General features: G+C 39.0%; 1 protein-coding gene across 7 annotated transcripts in view; it reads left to right on the forward strand.

Annotated features, from left to right (window-relative positions):
• Positions 1-361: 361 nt before the first annotated feature.
• The window catches only part of exoc6 (exocyst complex component 6), a 62,174-nt gene continuing 40,256 nt past the window's right edge, over positions 362-22,279 (forward strand). For 2 of the 7 annotated variants that reach the window (XM_038735177.1, XM_038735174.1), the window contains exons 1-5: positions 1,093-1,243; positions 13,340-13,511; positions 18,916-18,963; positions 19,108-19,198; positions 19,898-19,943. In XM_038735177.1, coding sequence (XP_038591105.1) covers positions 1,146-1,243; positions 13,340-13,511; positions 18,916-18,963; positions 19,108-19,198; positions 19,898-19,943 — 455 coding nt within the window. In that variant the 5' untranslated portion in view covers positions 1,093-1,145. Of the gene's footprint in view, positions 573-1,091; positions 1,244-13,339; positions 13,512-18,915; positions 18,964-19,107; positions 19,199-19,897; positions 19,944-22,279 lie in introns of those variants that run through there. The other 5 variants (XM_038735176.1, XM_038735170.1, XM_038735171.1 and 2 more) reach the window with 5 other exon arrangements.

Consider the following 22,279-nt stretch of genomic DNA (forward strand, 5'->3'; position numbering starts at 1 on the left):
TATTATTATGTTATTATCTTTTTAATAATTACTTTATTATTATTTATTATTTTTCACTGTATTCATTAATTGCCTGTAAAAATCAACATCAAATCTCTAGTTTGACTGCTGACTGTGTTTTGAATCTGCAGTGATAAATACAGCTAGGCTTCTTCGTGGTGTTTCTCCAAGGTTTACGCTCAATGAGACACATGTATACACAGGGAGTAGCTGAAGTTAGTTTTGTTGGCTTCAAAGTCTGATGAATCACAAGATCTCATTTTCCTGTTGCTCCCTCTTTTTCTGCTGACCATAGCAGGTGTCCTCGAATTCACACACACAAACACACACACACACACACACCAGAGTGTGAGAGAGAGAATTTTTCTTTCCTTCTCTTTCACATATGCAGAGATCCTGGTAGTCCTGATACTTCTGAGTCTGAAGACAGAAATGGCTTGTGACAGGGTAAATGCTGCTTTACCCGACCCTCCCAGTGAAAGAGAAGAGGAGAACAAGGAAGAAGAGAAGACCATTTGGAATATCTTTGCAGAGTTAGAATCTGTGGAACTGCCTCTGGGAACCACCTTAAGGTAAACTCAATGAGATGATGGTGGACTCACTTAAAAAGTGAGTAATTGAAAATGCTGATTGATCGTAATATGCACATTAAGAGATGCCATAAACAAAGGAAATATACATGTGGTTTATAATTTAACTGCATTTTTGGTGGCAGATTAGTCATTAAATCTATATTCTAGTTTTTAGTAAAGATGCAATTACAGTATCTGTCAGTGAGTATCAGATCTCTGTCAATAAAACTAAATATGATTTTAATGAGGGTTAGTGCATTAATAATGAAGCAATATTTATAGAGCCTTTCTAATTATTTGTTAATATGGAAAACACGATAACCAATTTTATCATAATCATCATAACAGCCAATGTGTTTTGTCGATGTTGACCAGTGCGTTTGGGTAAAGGTTTTGGTATGTGCAATTCTGTTGCTGTGACCAACTTACTGTAATATCCAGGATATGTGGAAACAAAGCTGCTGACAGTTTCTGATTCGTTAGAGGTGTAGTGCGTCCCCCACAGGCTAGACCTCATACTGACCTGTACTCGGCTGTAGCTACAGCCTTAGCCATTACACACACACAACAATCATGGCGGAGAATGAAACCCTGGAGTGTATAACGGAGCACGAGCGGATTTTACAGGAAATTGAGAGCACCGACACAGCTTGTGTTGGTCCAACTCTTCGGTAAGAATATATAGCTTTTGAGAAAGCCCTTACCAATTATAATGTCTATGTGTTTGTTTGCATCTCCGACGTTGTCAGACCTTTTGTTCATGAGCTAACGTTAGCTTAGTTACCCTAGCCACCGGCAGGCTAACATTAGCGAGTTTAGCCAACAGGCTATATGGTGTTGAAATGAAGCATGAGCCTAGCTGGTTTGTTAGCTAACAGGCCAACAGTGACCACTGTTTCTGTCAGTCGAATGTAACGTTAGCTACAGTAAAAGCACGTTTGTGTGGGATGTCGCGGTTCTGTGTGTTAGTGAACGGCTGGTGACCTGTCAAAATGTAAACATCAATTGTGGGTGTGGCTGTGGGACCGCACATCTTATCATCATTATGCAGCAGATGTTAGCTAACGGTGCGGCTAACAATTTCGACAAGTTGTTTAGCAGAAATTTAAAAATGAAAGCTGATGACATTCAGTTACCATGTTTGATGTACCATCTTGACCCCTTGGTGTTGTGTTGTGGGTGACAAATTTGAATTGCTCAAGATAACGTTCCCTAGCACAATGCATTGGTTATATTAAGTGTCTCAAAGCTAACGTTAGCTTCTAAGGCCAAAATGAATGACATTTGTTTGACAAGCTAGTGTGTGTAAACGCACTTCAGCCTCCGCAGGATGCCTCCACCTCTCACACACATCTTTCCCAAAAACATGCCTGTAGGCCATGGTTGTCTTTCAGCATACCTGGGAAAGCCAATGAATATATATACCCTAAAGGTAGCATTACACTTACCTCTCTCAGCTGGTTTAAGTGTCAGTGATTTTATGATGTTATCTACACTCACATTCAGTCTAGAGCTGACCTAGACAGTTGCAGAATGACTCAAGTCCTTTACATGGGCATCATCCCCTCCTTGATAATCTTCACACAGAACTAATGTTAAAGTCAAATTATTTTTTTAAAATACCATGTTATATCTGCGGGCAGATGTGGCTCAGGAGGTAGAGCGGGTCCCCTGCTAACTGGAAGGTTGGTGGTAACATTACCCCAAATTGCTCCTGAAGGCTGGGCCATCATTGCGTGAATGATTGGTTCCTTTCTGACATGCAGTTAGCACATTGCATGGCAGCCTCTGCCATCAGTGTGTGAATGTGACATTTAATGTAAAGTTCTTTGAGTGGTCAGAAGACTAGAAAGGAACTGTAAGTACAGACCATTTAGGCTTGTTTGTAACAGCTTGAGGGAATGGATACATTATGTGTACTTTTATGTATTTGCAAGTTATTTGTTACTTGAGTTATTTGTGTATGTATATTTTTAATAAACACTCAACATGATTACTGATATTTTTTCTTCTGCATACCTATGGTTACGAGAAATATATTGTCCACTGCAACCGCCCAGTTGTAGTACAGTCCAGTGTGTGTGCAAAGCAGCTGCCCCACACTAAGCTCCTATAACAGCCTGCGTGTCAGTCTCATGTTTTACCTAAAACACATCATATTTGGTATATTAGGTGTTAGTGTGAGCGTGAGTGGTTGTTCGTCTATGTATGGCCCTGCGATGGACTGGCGACCTGTCCAGGGTGAATCCCGCTTTTCGCCCGATGTCAGCTGGGATTGGCTCCAGCCCCCCCGCAACCCTGTACGCAGGATAAGTGGTTGACGATGGATGGATGGATGGATGGATGGACATCATATTTGCACACAGTCAGATAAATAGAAAAGTGTGTGTTGTGTCATAGTACAGTTAGCCCTGCTACTGTTGCATGGTATACTGATACTAGAAGGGTATTGCAATACCCTGCCATTAAATACGGTACTGTGCCCCATTTTATTAGTACAGATGTGGTGATGATATAGGCCTATGCTGCCTTGTCGAAAAATACAACCGTAGTGCAAATCGATAGCAGAGTCTATCACTTCGCGCTGCCCTATCGAAAAATGCTAGCTTATGTGTTCCCATTTCCATTCCTATAAAGGTATAAGTCTCACAGTCTTACGACATCCTCTGTTTGTTGTGCATATTTTGATACTCTATTGTAACATTATAATTTAAGTTTTCAGGGGTAGTGTATTCAGACTAATAACCAGACAATGCTCCCACTACAGAATCATTTTATATTGCACCACTACTCACTCCGTGTGTACTGTAAGGAGCTCGGGAGCATGTTGAAATACTTTTTATACATCTTATAGCATCTGTTCTATAGATCTGTTTGGGTCTGTACCAAACAAATGGTTTCTTACATCTGGAGAACAGGATTTGTAGGCCAGGGTGTCTCTGCAGCACTACAGCACTTCTACATCATAATGCTACTTCATCGCACATTTTGCCTTCACCAAAAAAGCAGCTTCTGCATTTGGATATTGCACTTGGCTGTATTGCTATTTTGAGTATAGTTTGATTAACTGTGCAACCCTATCTGGGCCGGATTATCCAATGGGTATTCTGCGCTCTTGGAGCCCAAGCAAGGGGAAGAAAATACTTTTTTTCTTGTCCTTTATTATTGTTTACATTTTAGATATTGACATCATGTTTAACCAATAAAAAGCACACTGATATTTTTTTTTCCTAAACAAAATTAGCCTATATTATTGGTCAACCGTAATTGTGGAAAGCACGTAACAACCCGCCCCAAACATTGGTCATCAAATAACCCAATGTTACTGGTGTTGATCAGTGTAAATCCCGTAGAGCCCGACCATATGATATTTTGATTTTGAAAATGATTTGGATTGTAGACCTGTCTCCTGTATAAACTACTAACTACTACTTAGAACAGGCCGATATTGAAAGCTGTTTTGTATGTGCGCTATAATACCTTTTCTTGAATGGATCATGTAAAAAAAAAAAAAAAAAGCCTTAGATTACAGTCGCAGCAACTGAACATGTAAACACATCAATAAATATTTGCTGCTAGAAAGTGCAGAGAGAGAATAAGCGTGTGTATTTGACCTTACACATAATCTGCCGTAATAACTATTTTCTATGTAGCATATTCACATCAGGTTTATCCCTTTACCAGCACTCCTAAATTCTGTCCAAAGCTATGAGAAACCATTTCTCAACCACTACACGACTGTCTGCAACTTTGAGATTTCACACCATTGCACATTTCAAAGAGGAGCTCGATAACTTTGTTTGGCTGGAAGCTGTGTTAGGTTCAGCTCACGTTTACATGTCCAGTGTGGTTTGGACTGTAACTACAGACTCGCAGATATATTTAGCGATGGCTAACAGACATCACAAAGTTGAGCCGGCATCATGATTGCCAAATCTCAAATGTTCACATTATACCACCCTGTGAAAGCAGGTTTTATGACCACGAACATTCTTATTATTGGTTTTAAGTATGCTTTGCACCTGCCTCGGTGTTCTCTTCTCACCACACTCTGACACACTCGCACACACCTACACCTCAGGTAAACACCCCGGCTTGCCCCCGCCTCTCTCTGGGCCTTTCCAAAACTGCTTGCACCTCCCTCTCCCTACCTACTTCTACTCCGTTTGCATGAGTGGCATCCAAAACCAGTGATGGGGGACCTTTATTTTAATGTGAGTTCTGTGTGACTTCGCCGGTTAACATGTAGGATTTTTTAATTCCGAAACTACACAACATTTCATATCACCATTCAAAGGTTAACAACGTATCCCAAAGGTTATATTGTGTTTAATTAAAAAAGGATCTTGCCTGATAGACAATACAACTGTTGTTTTTATTGAATATTATTCATCTCATACGAAAATCCAAATAAAATAGCCTACATTAAAGGACAGAATATAATATTTTTCATATAAGATAAAGAGGTTTAAATATATAGCCTAGGCTTTTCTTTACTATGAATATCCATCTTTTCATAAAAGAATATAATATTTCTTTTTCATGATGTCTAAAGTCATGTTCTTAAAGAAATACTCCACACAAACATAAACATGAAATTAATGACAAATGCTTTCAGTTTCATTATTGCAAAAACACACTTTTCCTCAACATCAATCCTGTATCTAAATACGACTGTTGTTTGTTTGATACATGTATTGTAACCATGAGTGCAGCGGTAATGTCAGATCCTAATTACGCTGGTGTGAGAGGATAGTTCATCTGAAAGTTGTCGCAGGTTAGGGAGCTCGATTTAGCTGTGAGGGATGACTGTTTTATTTATTTATTTTTATTTTACACACACACACACACACACACACACACACTCTTACTGTTTATTTATTTAATTTTATTTATTTATTTTTAACACAAAGTTAAAATTGTTATTTTATTATTTAAGTTATTATGTATTTCACGTAACAAATAACCAACTCATCGTGGACTCGTGGAGTTGGGGAGTGCCTTCTGGTGAAACTATGCAACACTCATGACATGATTGAAAGATCTGTCTCTCCGTTTCTTTTAATAGTTCTTTTAATAATCGGCTTTTTACCGCAGACACCGATACATGTGTTTCCAACAACAACAAATAATACATGGTAATTTATAACCTTAATTGTGCGCACGTGTGTGGGTTGGCGGGTGAGGGACCGCCAAAACTTTGTGCCCAGGGGCCTCTGACTTCTTGACCCAGGCCTGAGCCGTAGTTGTAATCATATTATAATGATAGTATTTCCTTTGAGTTGTATCGATGTGCGCAGCACCACCACTTTCATGGTGACAGAAGGAGAGGAATGGCTGCAAGTACAAGGGCTCTTTAAGTGCTCAAATTATTGCATGATTATTGGTTGCCCCCAAGTATTATTATTATTAGTAGTAGTAATAGTAGTATTTTTTATTTATAGTTTCAGTTTGGTAAATGCTCCGTATTTGTATAGCGCCTTTCTAGTCTTTTCGACCACTCCGCTTTCACTCTTATTTGCTGTGGCTCAGGAGATTGAGCGGGTTGCCCACTAATCAAAAGACTGGCAGTTCGATCCCCCAGCTCCTCCAGTCCCAGTCCCTAAGTGTGCAAGATACTGAACCCCAGACTGCTCTGTGAATGATTGTGAATGTATATTTCTGATAGCAGAGCCCCTTACCCTCTTCCTCGCTGTGTGACTGGGTGAATGTGAAGTAGTATAAAAGCACTTTGAGTGGTCGGAAGACTAGAAATGCTATACAAGTACAGACCATTTACCATATCAAAACTTTTTTACTTTTATTTATAGTTTATTTTTAAATTGCATCATGTTATCTTGGTGAGGTCTCATTACTACACATAACAAATCTTAGGGATAATTTTTATATATATGGTATGTGTTTCTGGAAAGTGCTTGTGAATATCAGCCAATATATCACAATATCAGATTTAAAAATCCACAAATATCAAAATCGGTATTGGTCTTCCCCCGTGGGTCGGGCTCTAATGATTACATGATCTCAAATGTTAAGTCAAACGAGTCAACCTTTTTCATCATCGGAGTTTTAATAAAGGGCAATGATGACTGGCTTTAGCATTTTGACTAACTTTTACAGCTATTGTGGTGCACATCTCTATATACAAATGCATCTTTCACACTGGCAACATTAACTTTACTATAACTTGCAAGCTGCTAAAAATCTGGTGTTCACAATAGCCGTGTAATGATACACAAAATTCAGAGTCGGTATACATTAGTTTTGAGACATTTGAGTTTTCGGTGCAGCATTGAAAACAAAAACATTTACAAATATTTTGAAAATGACTAGCAATTCTTACTGTAAGAGCTGATGATCTCAGATACTGCCATAATGTCAGTAAGAACAAATAAATAACACAAATGTCAATGATGCTCAGTTTTAAGACCCTGGCACATTGATCATGTTTTGAACTGCAGCTTGTGCTCTTATGGCACACTTTAGCAGGGCTCAAGCACTTTGACTAGGGCTGTGCGATATGACGATATATTGTTTGATGTAGGGTTGGGAAATAAAACAATAATGATAATTATCGCAATGTTAATAACAATTTTCCTAAATAACAAATTAACAATTTTTCAATATATCGTCAATAAATGTTTGACTAATTCATTCTAATCATGAACAAATTAGCACTTGTCGAGGAAAAGGGACTGGAAAAAGATTTACTAATCATATTTTTTGAAAAAAGATTTTATCATAATTGATTTGAATGTTCTGCCTCAGATTTGTAAAGCGATTCACTGTTTGGCATCAAGTGTTTGTCACATTCTGACCATAAAGTATGGTTTAACCACACAATTAACCATCTGGTATCTTTACTTTTCACTCAAAAATCAGACTTAAACTTGAAAGAAATAATGATTTGACATTTATCCTGATAATTATTGATATCGAATGATATGAAATGTTTTTATCGCGATAACAATTTTGGCCGTATCACCCAGCCCTAGTTTGACGATAGAAAAACGTTTATTGTTAACAATTATCTCTATCGTTTTTAAATTCCACAATTTACCATAATATTTCTGCGAGGGGACGGTGCTTTGTGCCGTAGTGAAGCTAGTTTTATGTTAGAGTTTCTTCGTCTATCGAACACCCAACATAAAACGCAGCTTCAGTGATTATTCATCCTGTTCTGTTTTTGCATCTAAAGGCTGCTTGAAATATAGATTTATATAGTATTGGCTTGAAAGCAGCGGGGATAAGGAGTTGGGCTCCGGTTTGTTTTTTCCTCGTTCCCGTGATAAGCGCATCTGGGTGATGTAAGTGTAATGTGCCTAAAGTGTAATTTATACTTCTGCGTCAAATCGACGACGTGGGTTACGGCGTAGGCCTGACGTGTACCTCCTTCAAAATGTAACTACACGTCGAGTTGACGCGGACCGTAAGCTCTGTGATTGGTCGGCTGGGTAGCCTCGCAGTGCCTCCGAGCCAGCCAGAAGTACCCCACGCTTTAAAGTAACATTTACTAGGAACCTGCAGCGGGTCTTCCAGCTCCGCTGTTTCAATTGTGCTCGCCAAAGTGTGATTGACTCGTACTTGGATCCACTTGTTGTGCTAACCTCAGCGTCACTGTCCTCAGCCTTGTCTGCCAACTTGTCCGTATCTCTGGCCTTCTGAACTTCATACACTTGCCCATTCTGAGTCGATGATCTAGCACGTCAGATACGTTTTCTTTTCTTTACCAACAACTGACTGACTTGCGCCAGAGCTGGATGCCAGAGCTCGTGCACCACTAGCACTCCGCAGCGTAAAGCTAAACACTGAAGTGAACAGTAACATTAACGTTGTACTGTACTGCCATAAAACATCCAAGTCACACCAAACGGAGTAAATTGTAAAGTCACACACACACACAATTTTTTTTATTTGTGACGTTACGGCATTTATTTAATTTTACGAAAGGTCAAGAAAAAATGTAAGACCTTGGTAAACAAAATTTAATATTTTGTAGCCTAAATGAAATTTAATACTTTTAAGGCCTTATTTTTGGAATATGAAATTTAAGACTTTTTTAATACTTTTAAGACCCAGTTTTAAAGCAGTGTGTACATTGTAAAGCACAATATTTCAGTCATTTCCAGACCTCAGATCTTGTGGAAGGAACTGCAGCAAAACTAACAACACTGTAGACTTTGCAGAATACAAGTTGCAATTGGAAAAAATCACTAGAATTGTATAATTACAGGGTGGTTGTTAGTCTTTCATTTTCAAACTATGTGCGTATCAAATGAAAAAGGAAGAATGATGTTTGTAACCCAGAGGCGACTTTATGCTGGCTGAAGTTAGCTTCCTGCTCTGGCAGAAAGCAGCAACCACCTGCTTTTAATTATTAATAACAGGAAAGGGGAACCTCATATGGAAGCATGGAGGCTGATGATTACTGGGCTGCATGAATGTGCATGTGTCCAGTTTGCATGTGTTTGTGAACCTAAGGATGAGCATTTGATTAGGTGGAGCAGTATCTGATTTGTATATACAAAATGTCTCTGTGTCAGCTGGTGGCCTCTGCGTAGCCCCACAGAGGTAATGGGTGAGATTTGTTGGTGTACTACTTTTGTTTGTCCAAACAGTGGGGTTTAAGGAGTTTGATATATGGACTCATAAAAAGTAGAATAGAAAACTGGGCATTCCTGTGAGAAAATTGATCCAAAGATTTTTTTTTAAAAAGAAAAGAAAGATTAATTGCACAACCCTACACACTACTCTTATCAATACTGTTTACTGGTTCCTTTTCACAGGCTGTGACACACGTACAGGGGAGGAGGGGATGGTTAGTCTCAAAATTGTAATACACAAGACTAATTAAGCTAGAAATTCTGATTCATTACCAATCAATCCACACATACAATGTAATTATCTATAAATCATTGTCACCTGAACTGAATCAGATTCTGACTTGTCTTGCAGTCCATGGAGTTCCTACTATAGATAAGACACATTTCCATGTGTGAAATTTTAGGTGATGATTGTCAAGTAATTGCAAATAACAATTTAATTGTATTTTTCGGGTAGTTTTGTACCACACAGGGATCCAGGGGTCCATGTTAATAATTTCTATGCCTGCTCATCAAAACATGGCTGCTGGCAAAGAGGGTCAGTTAACAGTTTGCACACATGCATGTTCTGTAATAACTTTCACCTCTTGCTCTAGTGCAGAGATTTATTTTAAATAGCTTGTTCTAAAAGTGAAAGCTAATCAATGTAGAAGGACACTTTTTTCATTTTATAAATGATATTTATTTAAGTTAATATCCAATTGGGAAACTAAGCCATGTTTCCATTCAAGCATATTCATGCAAATGATGGAATTAGAAAAGCTGGATGGAAGCACCAAAATTTGACAAAACTTCCACAGTGTCGCTATAAGGCTTTACACTCACTTGAGGTGTTTCCTTTTGTTTTTGTTTTGAGTTCATGTGACGTATAAACAAGAGAGACGCATTTGTCAAATACATGATGACGTTGCCAATATAACATCACAAATTAGCTGTTTGGTCTGATTACATTGCACAACAACCATAAACTGGGCTGAAATATACTAAAATGAAGCAGTGCAGGACTGTCTGTAAATGATTTGTTGTTCCGTCTGGAACGACCAGATTTTTATGCTGAGAGAGTGCAATAAGCTCTAGGCACTGTTTCCTGATAACTAGGACCTCTGTTTTTTCTTGATGTAGTTTAAGGAAAGTTTAGGCTGTATTAATTTCAATAACCTATATATTAGGTCTCATCGATTTATAAACATAGCATTTCACTACATTGTCACTAGATGGAGCTGCTGCTCCAGCTGAAATAAATGTATTTGTCAGTCTGGGATCCTCATTCATCATTTCCTAATCCTTCCTATATCAGAAGCATTAAACTTAAGGCCTAAACACCTGTGTTACGTTTTTATTTTGTATCGTTGCTGTTAAATCAGTTTATGAGCTGTCATCACCTTCTTTGTGCCTGTGAGGTTGTTTTGTGCACCTTCCAAGATTCACTGTCTTCTCAAAGAAACATTTAGTAGCTACTGGTAGAAACACTTTCAGTCTGCACCCATGCTCTTTTCAACCCACTGCATCATTTTAGTCTCTGAGATAGATCCGTTTGATGCTTTTCACACAATGTCCCTGATTCCTGCTTTATGTAACAGGTACACACACATCTTGTAACATTTACTGAAGACAGTTATAAACTCAAAACCAGACAGCTACAAATACACGTGTAAGAAGAAAAAACAAGAGAAACAGTGCAATAGTGAAATTATAATAATACACAAATAAACATCACGTGTAAGAATAATGCAAGGGGCTGTCTACATTCAGTTTTTAATTATTAAATTAACAAAAGAAAGGCCAAAAAATGAGGAGGATGTTATATTCAAGTTATTTAAAATAAGTAGTTTACAAAGGGGTTCTAGTTGCCTGTTTTTTATATTGAAACTTAAATGAAGGCTTAACAATATATAACTGGCTGAATGTCATGAAAGTGAAGTTGTGAAGTTCTTTCCTTACTTATTTGAACATATTTGAAAGAATACAGTTCCCTATTTCTCTTAGGTTTTTTCCTATCTCACCATTACAATTGTACTTCATTCTCCACTAAAAATATTACACTGCTTTACAAGATATAAAGTAACATTTTATGTGAAACTTATTTCAGATTTTTCATTGTTGCATTTTTGTTGAGGACATGGATCGAAAAGTGACATCCCTGTACTTTTAAGCTGAATACGATATATAAAATATATTGGGGTATTTTTTACTATTTATAGTAGCTAGTTTCTTATTTCACCGTTTTGATTGTACAGTTTCCACCTTATTTAAGTGTCACTCACTTATTGAATCTGCCTTCTTTCCCTTCAATTTTTATATCAGAACTTGTCTTCTGGACTTTTCCACCCGTTCTCATCAGCAGCTGCGCCGCATGTTGAGGAGGCGTGTTAACGACGTAGCCTATCAAAACAAAACCAAGCTAATGAATGACATCTGCACTGGTGTGTTCACTGTCACTTGCGGGGCTGCACGGTGAGGGAGAGAGAGGAGCAAACGCTGGCAGGAGTTTTTCTCTTAAGGTTTTATTATTTAGGACATGAGGTTAGAAAGTGCAGCTCTATCTCCGCCTGTCCTCTGTCTCACTGGGAGCAGAGTCTCTCCTCTTCTGGTAGTCGGTTCCCTTTTCTATGGCCAGGCTGTGTTCAACCAGTCCGTATTTTGTCAACACGTTTCTTAGTTTAGGACATTTTATTGTGCTCAGGTAATTTGCCTGTGTGAATTCTCTTTTTAGGGCCAGATAACATTGTAATTTACTTTGTATTTTGGTCGTTTCTTTACAGTATTCAATGTATTTTTCTTTTGGCTTGTTGATAATTTGGTTTGGTCTGCTTGAGTTGGCCTCACCTCTGTGGTCATGGAGTGATTTGAGTGCCTAAATCCATCCCAGACCCACTCCTGGACCCGCCTACAGAGCCAACAGGATGCAGTAAACATGGCCAGTCACTTTATCCTCCAGCACCTGGACTCCATAGGAACCTATGCCAGGATCCTGTTTGTGGATTTCAGTTCCACCTTTAACACCATCTCCCCAGCACTGCTACAGGACAAGTTCTCCCAGCTGAGTGTGCCTGACTCCACCTGCCGGTGGATCACACATCCTGTCTGACAGGGGGCATCACATAAAGCTGTGAAAAACTGTCTCTGACACCCGGATCATCAGCACCGGTTTCCCTCAAAGCTGCGTCCATTCAATCAACAATCAACTGGAGAAAAAGATGGTGTTTGGTACTATGAATGGATCATAAAGGAGAGGAAGACAGCAGACAGAGAGATGCTGGACGATATCAAGGAATGGTGCCAGACAGATATGCACACACTCAGTTGGATGGCACAAGACGTGATACGTGGGGGTGGACTGTCAGGAATGCCCTGGACAGCAACAGGCGTGGGCTCATGGAATGATGGATGGATACTCATATTATACATTTTTGTACATGTAAATCCTATAAATATATCCCATAAGTATATTTAACATCCCTGCACAAATTGTAATTTAAATAACTAACCATCTTGTACATTACCTTTATTATTTTGCTTTTTTTTTTATATCTTATTGTCAATTTTATATTTTTGATTCTTGACCTGCAGAACATTCATCATCATTCTTATTTTCCACCTAATATACTTTTATTGTTTTATTCACTAAAATACCAAAGCAAATTCCTTGTATGTGTTACTTGGCAATAAAGCTGGTGTTTCTGATTCCGATTCTGATTCTGACTAGAGCAACATATTAAAATTACAATACGGAAAACCATGAAGACAAAGTTATGAATAGACTGTAACATTTTTGGATCAGGGAGGACTTTGAGCAACTTGGGGTGTTGTTAAATAGAACTGAGTGACATGACCTCCTCTCCAATATTGAGACCTGGAAGAGGAAATTAAAACACAAACGCACAAGAGGCAAAACGTAAGTACAACATTCACAAAGATAGGAGAAAGGAACAGACACACACAGAGGGAGAGAGAGAGACGTAAGAGGACAGCCAATGGTCCAGCACAGAGAAGAAGTGAAAAGAGAGGACAAGGAGGAGAAACTAGAGAGAGAGAGAGAGAGAGAGAGTATGAACAAATATTTTTTATTCAGTTGTTCTGACAGTTGTTTTCTCTTCCGGCCTTATCCCCTCATTTTCTGCTGTACCTTAAACTCCCCTATTCCCTCACCTTGTTTGTCTCTCTCAGATCTATTTACGATGACCAGCCCAATGCCCACAAGCGCTTCATGGAAAAGCTGGATGCCAGGATAAGGAACCATGACCGTGAGATTGAGAAGATGTGCAATTTCCATCACCAAGGCTTTGTGGACGCCATCACAGAGCTCCTCAAAGTCCGTGCTGATGCAGAGAAACTGATGGTAAGAAAGATTACTTGTAATGAGGACTACAGGCGAGAAGAGGCGATAGGTCTGTAATAAAAATATAGTGGCTATGTGAACTCCAACCAACTGCCAACTAGACTGTTAAGAGAACCAAAATTAGCATAATAGTATTTTAGAGAGAAAACTAGAATTCATTCTGAAATAAACCACTATATCACCGCAGAGGTATACATCTTCAAAGAATTCACTCTGATGAATAAGAAACAGCAGGGGAAAACATTTCTTTTATTATTGTTGTTGTTGTTGTTGTTATTGTTATCCATCTTAATTAAACTCTGCTAACTTTCAGGCATGATCACTCGATCATGACTGGACCCAAACATGTGACACATGCACTTGGAGGACACCTAATAAAATAGGTGTACATCTAATACTTACAAAATATAGTTCTACAGCTAGCTTTAACTTTAAATAGAGTATTTCACAAATATAGACTTCAGTTGGTCGGGCCGCCCAGGTATATTAACAGCTGCCAATGTATATTTGACCCATTTTAGCATTTCACAGAGAAACACACAGGGAGCTGTTATTTATTATGTTACAAGACACGGACACGGTGGCTATTTTACAGGCACAGAGGAACAGTGAACACTGCTGATAGGGCTGTGCGATATGACGATCTAAAACAATAGAAAAACTTCTATTGTTTACAATTATGCTATATAATTTATATCGTTGTGTTTAATGACTTGCCCACAGACATACAGCTTGCTTTGTAGTTCGCCAAGACATGCTGCTGTTGTGATGTTAGCTATAGCAGCAGGAGAGCTGTGTTGCTAGTGTCAGGTAGGTTGTGGATTAGCAACCTAACATTAGTTACATTACTTGCATACTTGCTGTGTCGTTGTTCACTCTATCATGGTATATGTCCTGGTGTTGGATTTCTCCAGAATCACTTAAGTTACCCCACCTTTATAATGCAGAGAAATATTGAGTTACAGTTGGAAATGCCATATTTCATTGAATTTACAGTAAATGTTCTATATCGAGATATATATTGTTATTGGGATATGAAATTACCTATATTGGGAAATACATTTTTTGTCATATCGCACTGCCCTAACTGCAGATGTCATTTGGTATCACTTTGGTTTTCGATCCATATGCGGCCTGTACCTGTGAAAACGGAATTACGGATGAGTTTATTAAACGTGACAACTTTATAAAATGTACTGCTGATGGACATGAGCAAAAAGACAGAGAGAGGCGGGACCAGCCGGTGTGTTTGCAGCAGAGGTCTCTGTGTGTATGTGTATGAGTAAGTAAACTAAGTAGGTGTGAGTAAACGCTTTTATAAGGTAGAGAATATAGTAGAATTAGCTGAATTTGATCAATCCTATGCACCCAAACAAAACCCACACAGGCACAGGGAGAACATGCAAGCTCAAACACTGCACCACTGTGCAATCATATCACGGCATGTTTCTGGTCATAGAGAGCAGCAGTCACAGTTAACAGAAAGTTTGCAGTGGAGTTAAATATAATTCGATGTGTGTTTCTGGAAAAGACAAGATAACTGAGTTCTTTTCAACTTGCTTCATATTGTTGTCATTATCAACCACCAGCATCAGAAACTTGTCGGAAACAACACAAGGAGCCACATTTGTTGTGGTCCACATGTGGTATCTCTATTGTCGTTGGCCTGACGTGTAGTTTCATGTTTGCGGAGGTGTGTGTCTGCAGTCCATGCTCTTTGTGCAGATATAAGCCTTTACTAGTGTCAGTTTTTGGACGCAAATAAAATATAAATTGCTATCCTGTGTCGTGGGATACAACAGTAAGATTCTTTATTGGCCAATCTGCTTTGAAGTGACAGTATGGCAAGCTAATGACTTGGGAGGTACCTTCAAGCCCTTTGAGTTTGCAGGAATTAGTGTTTGAAAGTTTATCTTAACTCTAGAGTTTACAAGACCGGTTTGGACAGCAGGCCCCAAAAGGGATAACCAGATCTGTCATCCAGAGGAGATCTGGAAGTGCTAAATAAAACATGACTCCTGCTCTAAATTCTTCATTTCTCCATAATGGGAATAAAAATAATAAACTTTATTTATAGAGCAAACAAAGAAGGTGCTTCACAGAGACACAAAGACATGGATCAAATATAATACCACAGTGATAAAATACAATCATTTATAATTTAAAACTTTCTGAGCCTTAAAAGTAATCAAGAAGAAACCAATCCTAAAACAGACCAGGAGCCAATGTAAAAAGGCTAATACAGGTGTGGTGTGATTGTACCTCTTGGTTCTTGTTAAAAGCCTTGAAGGTGGTTTCTGTACAGTCTGCAGTTGTTCCAAGGTTTGGAGGTAGCCAATGAGAACAGACATTGTTCCATAATGGAAAGATCATAGGTTGAAATCCCTGGTGCAGCAAGTTGTATTAGATAGAGAATTGTCTAGGTTAAGTGTCACTTGTCTCTCTGCTCTAAATCAATCTCAGTGTGGTGCTGCAACCTAGCTGAATTTAAAAAAGGGGCAGTGATAATGTAGTTGGGCCCCCTTGTTCGAAAGTTTCGCTGTTGAAAGGCTTCGTCATCAAAAAGCCGACTGGTCAATTGGGTCATGGCTCTCAGCTGTGTGACAGGAGCCGAGAGTTCAAAAATCCCCATCCAGAATTGAGAAGTTTGTCACTGAATCTGTGAGAAAGGGCCTGTCACAAGCCATTAAACCCCATGAAAGGCCCAGTGCACCGACGATGGGTTCAGGTCCCCGCTGCCTGGTTAATCTGAATTTGACTGCCTTTGTCCTTGCCTCTTCATGGACAATGAGCTGATTACAAGGCTGAGCAGCTGCAGCCAGGGAGGTAGAGAGGGAAAACAGAGGGCATGAAGAGGGAGCAGACAGAGAGAGGAGGGACCGATAGACCTGTGACAGCATGTACGCCTGAACCAAGGCCGAAGTTTTCATACATTCCAAAAATGTATTAAACCTTAACATTTTTTAAACATCTCCCTAAGAGAATAGCATGGAATGAAACCACAGAAACATTACTATGTCAGTGATTGGTGAATATCTTTACCACCTCCACCTTAAAGGGAGAGTAAATGATTCTGAAGAAGGCTTTTTGATATTTGAACTCAACTGCCAATCGAATACACCCCGCCTCTCAGAAGCTCCGCCCCCTTAACTTCAAATATCTGAGGTTTCTCCAGCTTTGAAACACCTTGCCCTTGTCTGGTCATATAACTTTCTTCTTTGTTTATACTCTACAGACCATTTCCTCTTTGGCTGTTACTCAGCCACCTCTCCTTCTTCACAGTGCCTGGAGTCCAGCACTTCCAATGTGCCTGTGTATAGAACTCTCTCTCCCACTGCCCCCAGGGCTTAAAGTCCTCCAGCACAGTGCCGGAATTCTGGCATGGGGCATTTTCATATTCGACTATATATTGGTATATATATATATATATATATATATATATATATATGTTCGTGGAAAATCTTCTTGCGTATTTTTTTAACTCTCACTGATATGTGTGTGAAACGCCAGTCCTCAGCACAATCTCTGTCGGTGCATGCACAAAAGAAGGGGACTGGCACTTCCTGACTACGTGGACACTCATTGGCTATTGTAGGCTGTGGACAGGGCATCGGATTTTCTATTGGGTCAATTAAGGTGTCACTCAAAAGGTCAAGGTGTACTGTTTTGTTTACATGCTAACTGTAGTTAAACCATGTAAAAGCAATCAGTCCGTGTGAATTTATTGATATAAAAATGCATTTTGAACTAAATATTTTACTGGATTGGACCTTTGCCAACATAAGAAGGCCAGTTTTGTCGGAATGTAATCCATCGATAGGTTACGGCTTTTCTGGTAAGTGGCGTAAATTTTTAATATTAGCAGTGCTTAAAGTGGGTCATCGGAACCAGTACTTATTCTTTTTACTCTTCGGCGTAGTGGGACTTTTCTTGGGTACAGGTGTCCTCTCCGTATCAGGTTCTTTGGGCACTGTGTGACACTCACCTGTTCTCGTTCTCACCGGCCTCCTAATCTCTCGGTCGAAACAGAGGAGAAAGAAGCTCGGGTGCCTTTCATGCAGTTGTGTGCGCAAAGTTGCTCATCAACATAGCTTTTTGTGAACCGACTAATCACAGCCTGGAGGTGGCAGGACACTAAAAAATGTTGAACTTGTTGTTCTGCTTGAATGATTATTGACGAGTAGTACTTAGCATTAACTAATTAGAAACTGACCACCATGTAGATCTTTTTTCTTACAGGAATTTAATAAATGGAAACAACCCACACAAATGAAACTGCTGTCCAACTAGAACAAATATTATACTAGTGGTAAGATATATGTAGGCTTTCTGAAATTATAATGAATACACTAACATCAGCCCTAAATCCGGTCGATAAACAAGGCAACATGTAAATGGATATAATAGTACCAGCAGGGCTGGGAAATAAAACAATAATAATTATCTCAATTTAATTTTCCTCAATAATAATATAATAAATGTTCAATAAATGTTTAATTTAATTCATATAATTTTATTTTGTTGAGGAAAACGGACTGTAAACAGATTTTCCCTTATGTTACTCATGCATATTTGTCGAAAAAAGATTTTGTTATAATTGTTTTAAATGTTCTGTGCTTAGATTGATGAAGTGTCCACTGTTTCGCATAAAGTGGCTCAGTTAACTGTCTGGTTTCTCCAACTTTCACTCAGGAGGAAAAATCAGCCATTAAACCTAAAAGAAACAATGATTTGACATTTATTGTGATAATTATCAATATCCAATGATATGAAATGTTTTATTGTGATAACATTTTTGGCCATATCAGCCCTTTTCCCACTTCGAGCATTGATTATAGGTGGTGGCAGAAAAGTTTTACCAGAATGCAGGAAATGAAATGTTTAATGCTCAGTTTTTTCAGGGGGAGGACTCCCAGACCCCCAGATTGAATATTTCTTCATAACAGTGTACAGTTATTTTCTCATCTTGTTCTTACCCAGTATCGTAATTCCTCATGTCTTGTGAGCTAAGTGTATCATCACCCCCCTAATCTGAGCCACTATGTCCCCATCAGTTTTCAACACATGTACTTGCCCCTTACCCTTCATCTTTGCTGTAAAATGTTCTTGCTTTAAGCCCTGTGCCCCCATAACTCCTGTGCATACCTCCTGTTGCAGATTGACTGGAACAATGTTGCTTTCTTTGTTTTCAGAGCACACACGAAACTTAACAGTGATGAAGTATCACTTACTTTCCCTTTAATCACACTAATTTAAAGAGGTCAATTTGAAAGATATTTCAAAATTAAAGTTCTAAATATTTAAGCCTGGGCCTTGGATCTGGTTTTCAATGTGCAACAGTTCCTGTAAGAAATAATAAAATTAGAGGCTGTACTGTTAAACTTTGACGTGTTTGTTTTGAAAGGGTCAAGTGACAGACACTAATCGAAGACTACAAGAGGCTGGGAGGGAGGTAAGTCCATGTCCAACAAAAACTGTGCTTTTTATTGAGCTGTCTGGACAGAGTGTATGTATGTTCATTAACTGCAAAGACAGTTCTGCATTAGATGTGACCGTTCTTTAACCCAGTAGTAACAGTGAGGAATTCTTCCCTCAGGTGACAGCTCAGACTGAGGAGGTCATTCGCTGTCGGATCCAGCAGAGGAACATGGCCACCACTGTAGAGAAGCTCCAGCTCTGTATACCAGGTACCACTGCTTATTGCGTGTCAATGTGATGGTCACCTTAATTAGATGGTAGTGTTACTCACCTGACTGACCTTAGAGTGCTACTGGAGTGTACATGTACTTGTGCGTACAATATGACCAGTTCAGCACCTTGGAGGAAATCTTGGGCGTGTTGAGTGAGACATCTTTATAACCATGAAATACAAGTAATTAGGTGGCAGCCGTGATAAGAGCTTATGTAGTTAAAGAAAGCTGTTTTAGTATAGATTGTGCAGAGGTATTATTTGTAAAATGAAAGGCGGTACTGCTGTCCCACAACTCCTTGTTCCAGAAAAAGAAGTCTCCAACAGTCTGTGCAAGTTAAATACAGACATTTTGAGTTTAATGATAATCATGTTTTTTGGGGTTAAAAGTACACCAAATATTTGTTGGTAAATAAGGCTTTCATTGACAGCACAAGTACTGAGTCACAGAGGGGATATTTGCATCTTCAATTGAGCCCTCTGGTAAAATGAAATTGATGGTTTGGCCTCATCTTCTAAAAATAACATCAGACATGAGATGGATTGAGGAACTTTTTTGTCCATATTTGTCTTTAATATAAACGTATGTATCTTTGTATGCATGGTAAATTTGTTCTTTAGGTGAAAAAGCGAGTGAAATGCCTGAACCAACAAACCCTGCCTTTGCTTCTGTTTCCTGTCTTCTCTTCCTTTGCAGTGCTAGAAATGTACAGCAAACTAAAGGAACAGCTGGACTCCAAAAGGTAATGATGTGTAACTGCAATATTTAAAAAAACAACTTACAGGAACTTCAAATTTTTACAGAGTTGCATTGTTTTTCTCCACCCTATGGAACTGTGATGAACAAAATAATTTTTTCAACACTAGACAGAGGACACTTGAATTAACAACAAACCAAACATTCAATTTGCGAACCCAAAAGCATCTAAAAGCGCAATATACTGACCTCAGACAGATATGAACTATGAAAACAACATTGAAAATAAATATAACTAGAACTGCAAGCAGTTGTAAGAGGGGTCCAAGCCCCCCAGCACCAGCTGCGCCCCTTACAGGCAGCAAAAGTCTATCCATCTCTTAACTCTGTCATCCTGATAATCCATACTGTCATTTTATTATGTTGGTCTATTCTGTATTCGCAGCACCTAGTGTATGTCTGTCCGCCCTAGGAGAGGGATCTCTCCTCTGTTCTCGTCCTGAGGTTTCTTCCATTTTTCCCTGTTAAAGGTTTTTTCTTATCCGAATTGAGGGTCTAAGGACAGAGGGTGTTAATTTACTTCAAAGTAAATGAAAATGTTACAAAAACAACAAAACATTTTATACACTTTTCTATTGTCCATTCTAAAGACATGTTTCTAGCTAGAAGTAAAAAGCATGTTAATCAATTTCCTACTAACTTTTCATGTCTTCCGCTGTGGGCTTTGATTGAACTTTATTTTTACCCTGTGAACTTCACGTTTGGCCGTATTTACATTCATATCTGTATAACGAGGGGAGGGGAATTTACTTTAAACAGGAAAATAATGACCATTTCTTGTTCATTACTGTGTACCAAAGGAAGAGGCCATTCATGGCAGGACAATTGACCCTCAGTGAGCCCTTGTTCACAACAAGGCCCCCTCACTGCAGCTCTGTCATGGCTCACAGCCAATCCAAGGCAATTAGACCATGCTGGCCATCATGTGGGATTTGTGTGTGTGGAGTGTACTTGATGCACTAATTACATAGCCTATACACTTTTAGATTAGAATGAGTTTGTATGGTGCAAATGCACATTATTATCTGTACTGTATGTGCTGATGCCCAGGTCAAATTCTGTTCAATGCCCTGCCACTTGCAGCCTTTGTGCACACCGTCCTGGTGCTCTGCACTCTGGCAAACCTTTTCAGTGTACATTTTATGAGTGTGTCTTCTGTTCATGTGTATACAACACATTTTACACTCACTGACCGACCAATTTGATCCCTTCACAGCCTGCCTATCAGCCTAATGATGGGAGCTCAGCACACTGACCCAAGGCTGAACCCGTGTGATATGTGCACACTATAAAAGACTACAATATCGTTATAACACAGGCAACCAAAGAGGCATTGAGAATAAAAGATGACACTGCACGACATACATATAGCTCTTTGCTTTCCCTGTTAGACCTTAAAATATAAAGCGATTAGCCTATCATTAGTGTATCTAAAGGAGTCAACGCTATCTTCCATATTTTATTACATTCATCCATTAGGTGCTTTCTTGTTCTCTGAAAGCACTGTAAGTTCTCTCAGAAGATCATCATGAATTCACCTGTCTGAACTAGAGATGCACTGATGGATTGGCTGGTGACCAGAAAAGGCCGGTTTTCAGCCTTTTTGGCCATGACTGGTGAAGAGGCCAATCAGCATGAAATGTCTTTTCTGCCAGTCACATTTAACGTTTTACGCCATGTTTTACGTCATATGCACCGCAGCACAGACATCAGCAGACTATTGTAACAGCCACACACACACACACACACACACACACACACAAGCATGTTGTAGGTGTTATAGTTCTTCACAGTGAGTGAAGAAGACATAACGCTCGCAATTTACACCTACAGAGAAACACAAAGCGAGGCTATCTGGTATTACGTTTGAAGATGCGACACTGTGGATATTTCAAAGCACAGAACAGGTAAAGCAACACACCTGTTGGTGCTGATGGTATTTAGTACCTATCTAGATCGGTTATTAACAACAAGCCTCCTCCATGCGCAGCTTTTTAACGTGAGTTGTCTTTATAAAACTGCTGACAGACAACTGAAGTCAACAGAACAGACAGATACAGGAAGAGAGAGAGAGACAGGAGTAGGTCTGTGTGTCTGAAGGGAAAAGCTATTTAACAGAAGTTATTTAACAGTCAGTGTTTAATTGTGTATACAGTTGAATGGACCCCAGTGAGAATAGCCCGTGTTTTTACTGGTGCTAATGGGAAGAATTTTCCAATAAAAGTTACAAAAATGTTTGTGTATGCTGTCAATTATAGTTCTTAGAAAGCAAGACAATTGGAATCAAACACTTTTTTTATATCAAGCCCTAGTTCACATGTA

Source organism: Micropterus salmoides, unplaced genomic scaffold (genome assembly GCF_014851395.1).
Source record: "Micropterus salmoides isolate LMB-PRFRI ecotype aquatic unplaced genomic scaffold, ASM1485139v1 Ms_hic_scaffold_21, whole genome shotgun sequence".
In the NCBI taxonomy this organism is placed as follows: domain Eukaryota; kingdom Metazoa; phylum Chordata; class Actinopteri; order Centrarchiformes; family Centrarchidae; genus Micropterus; species Micropterus salmoides.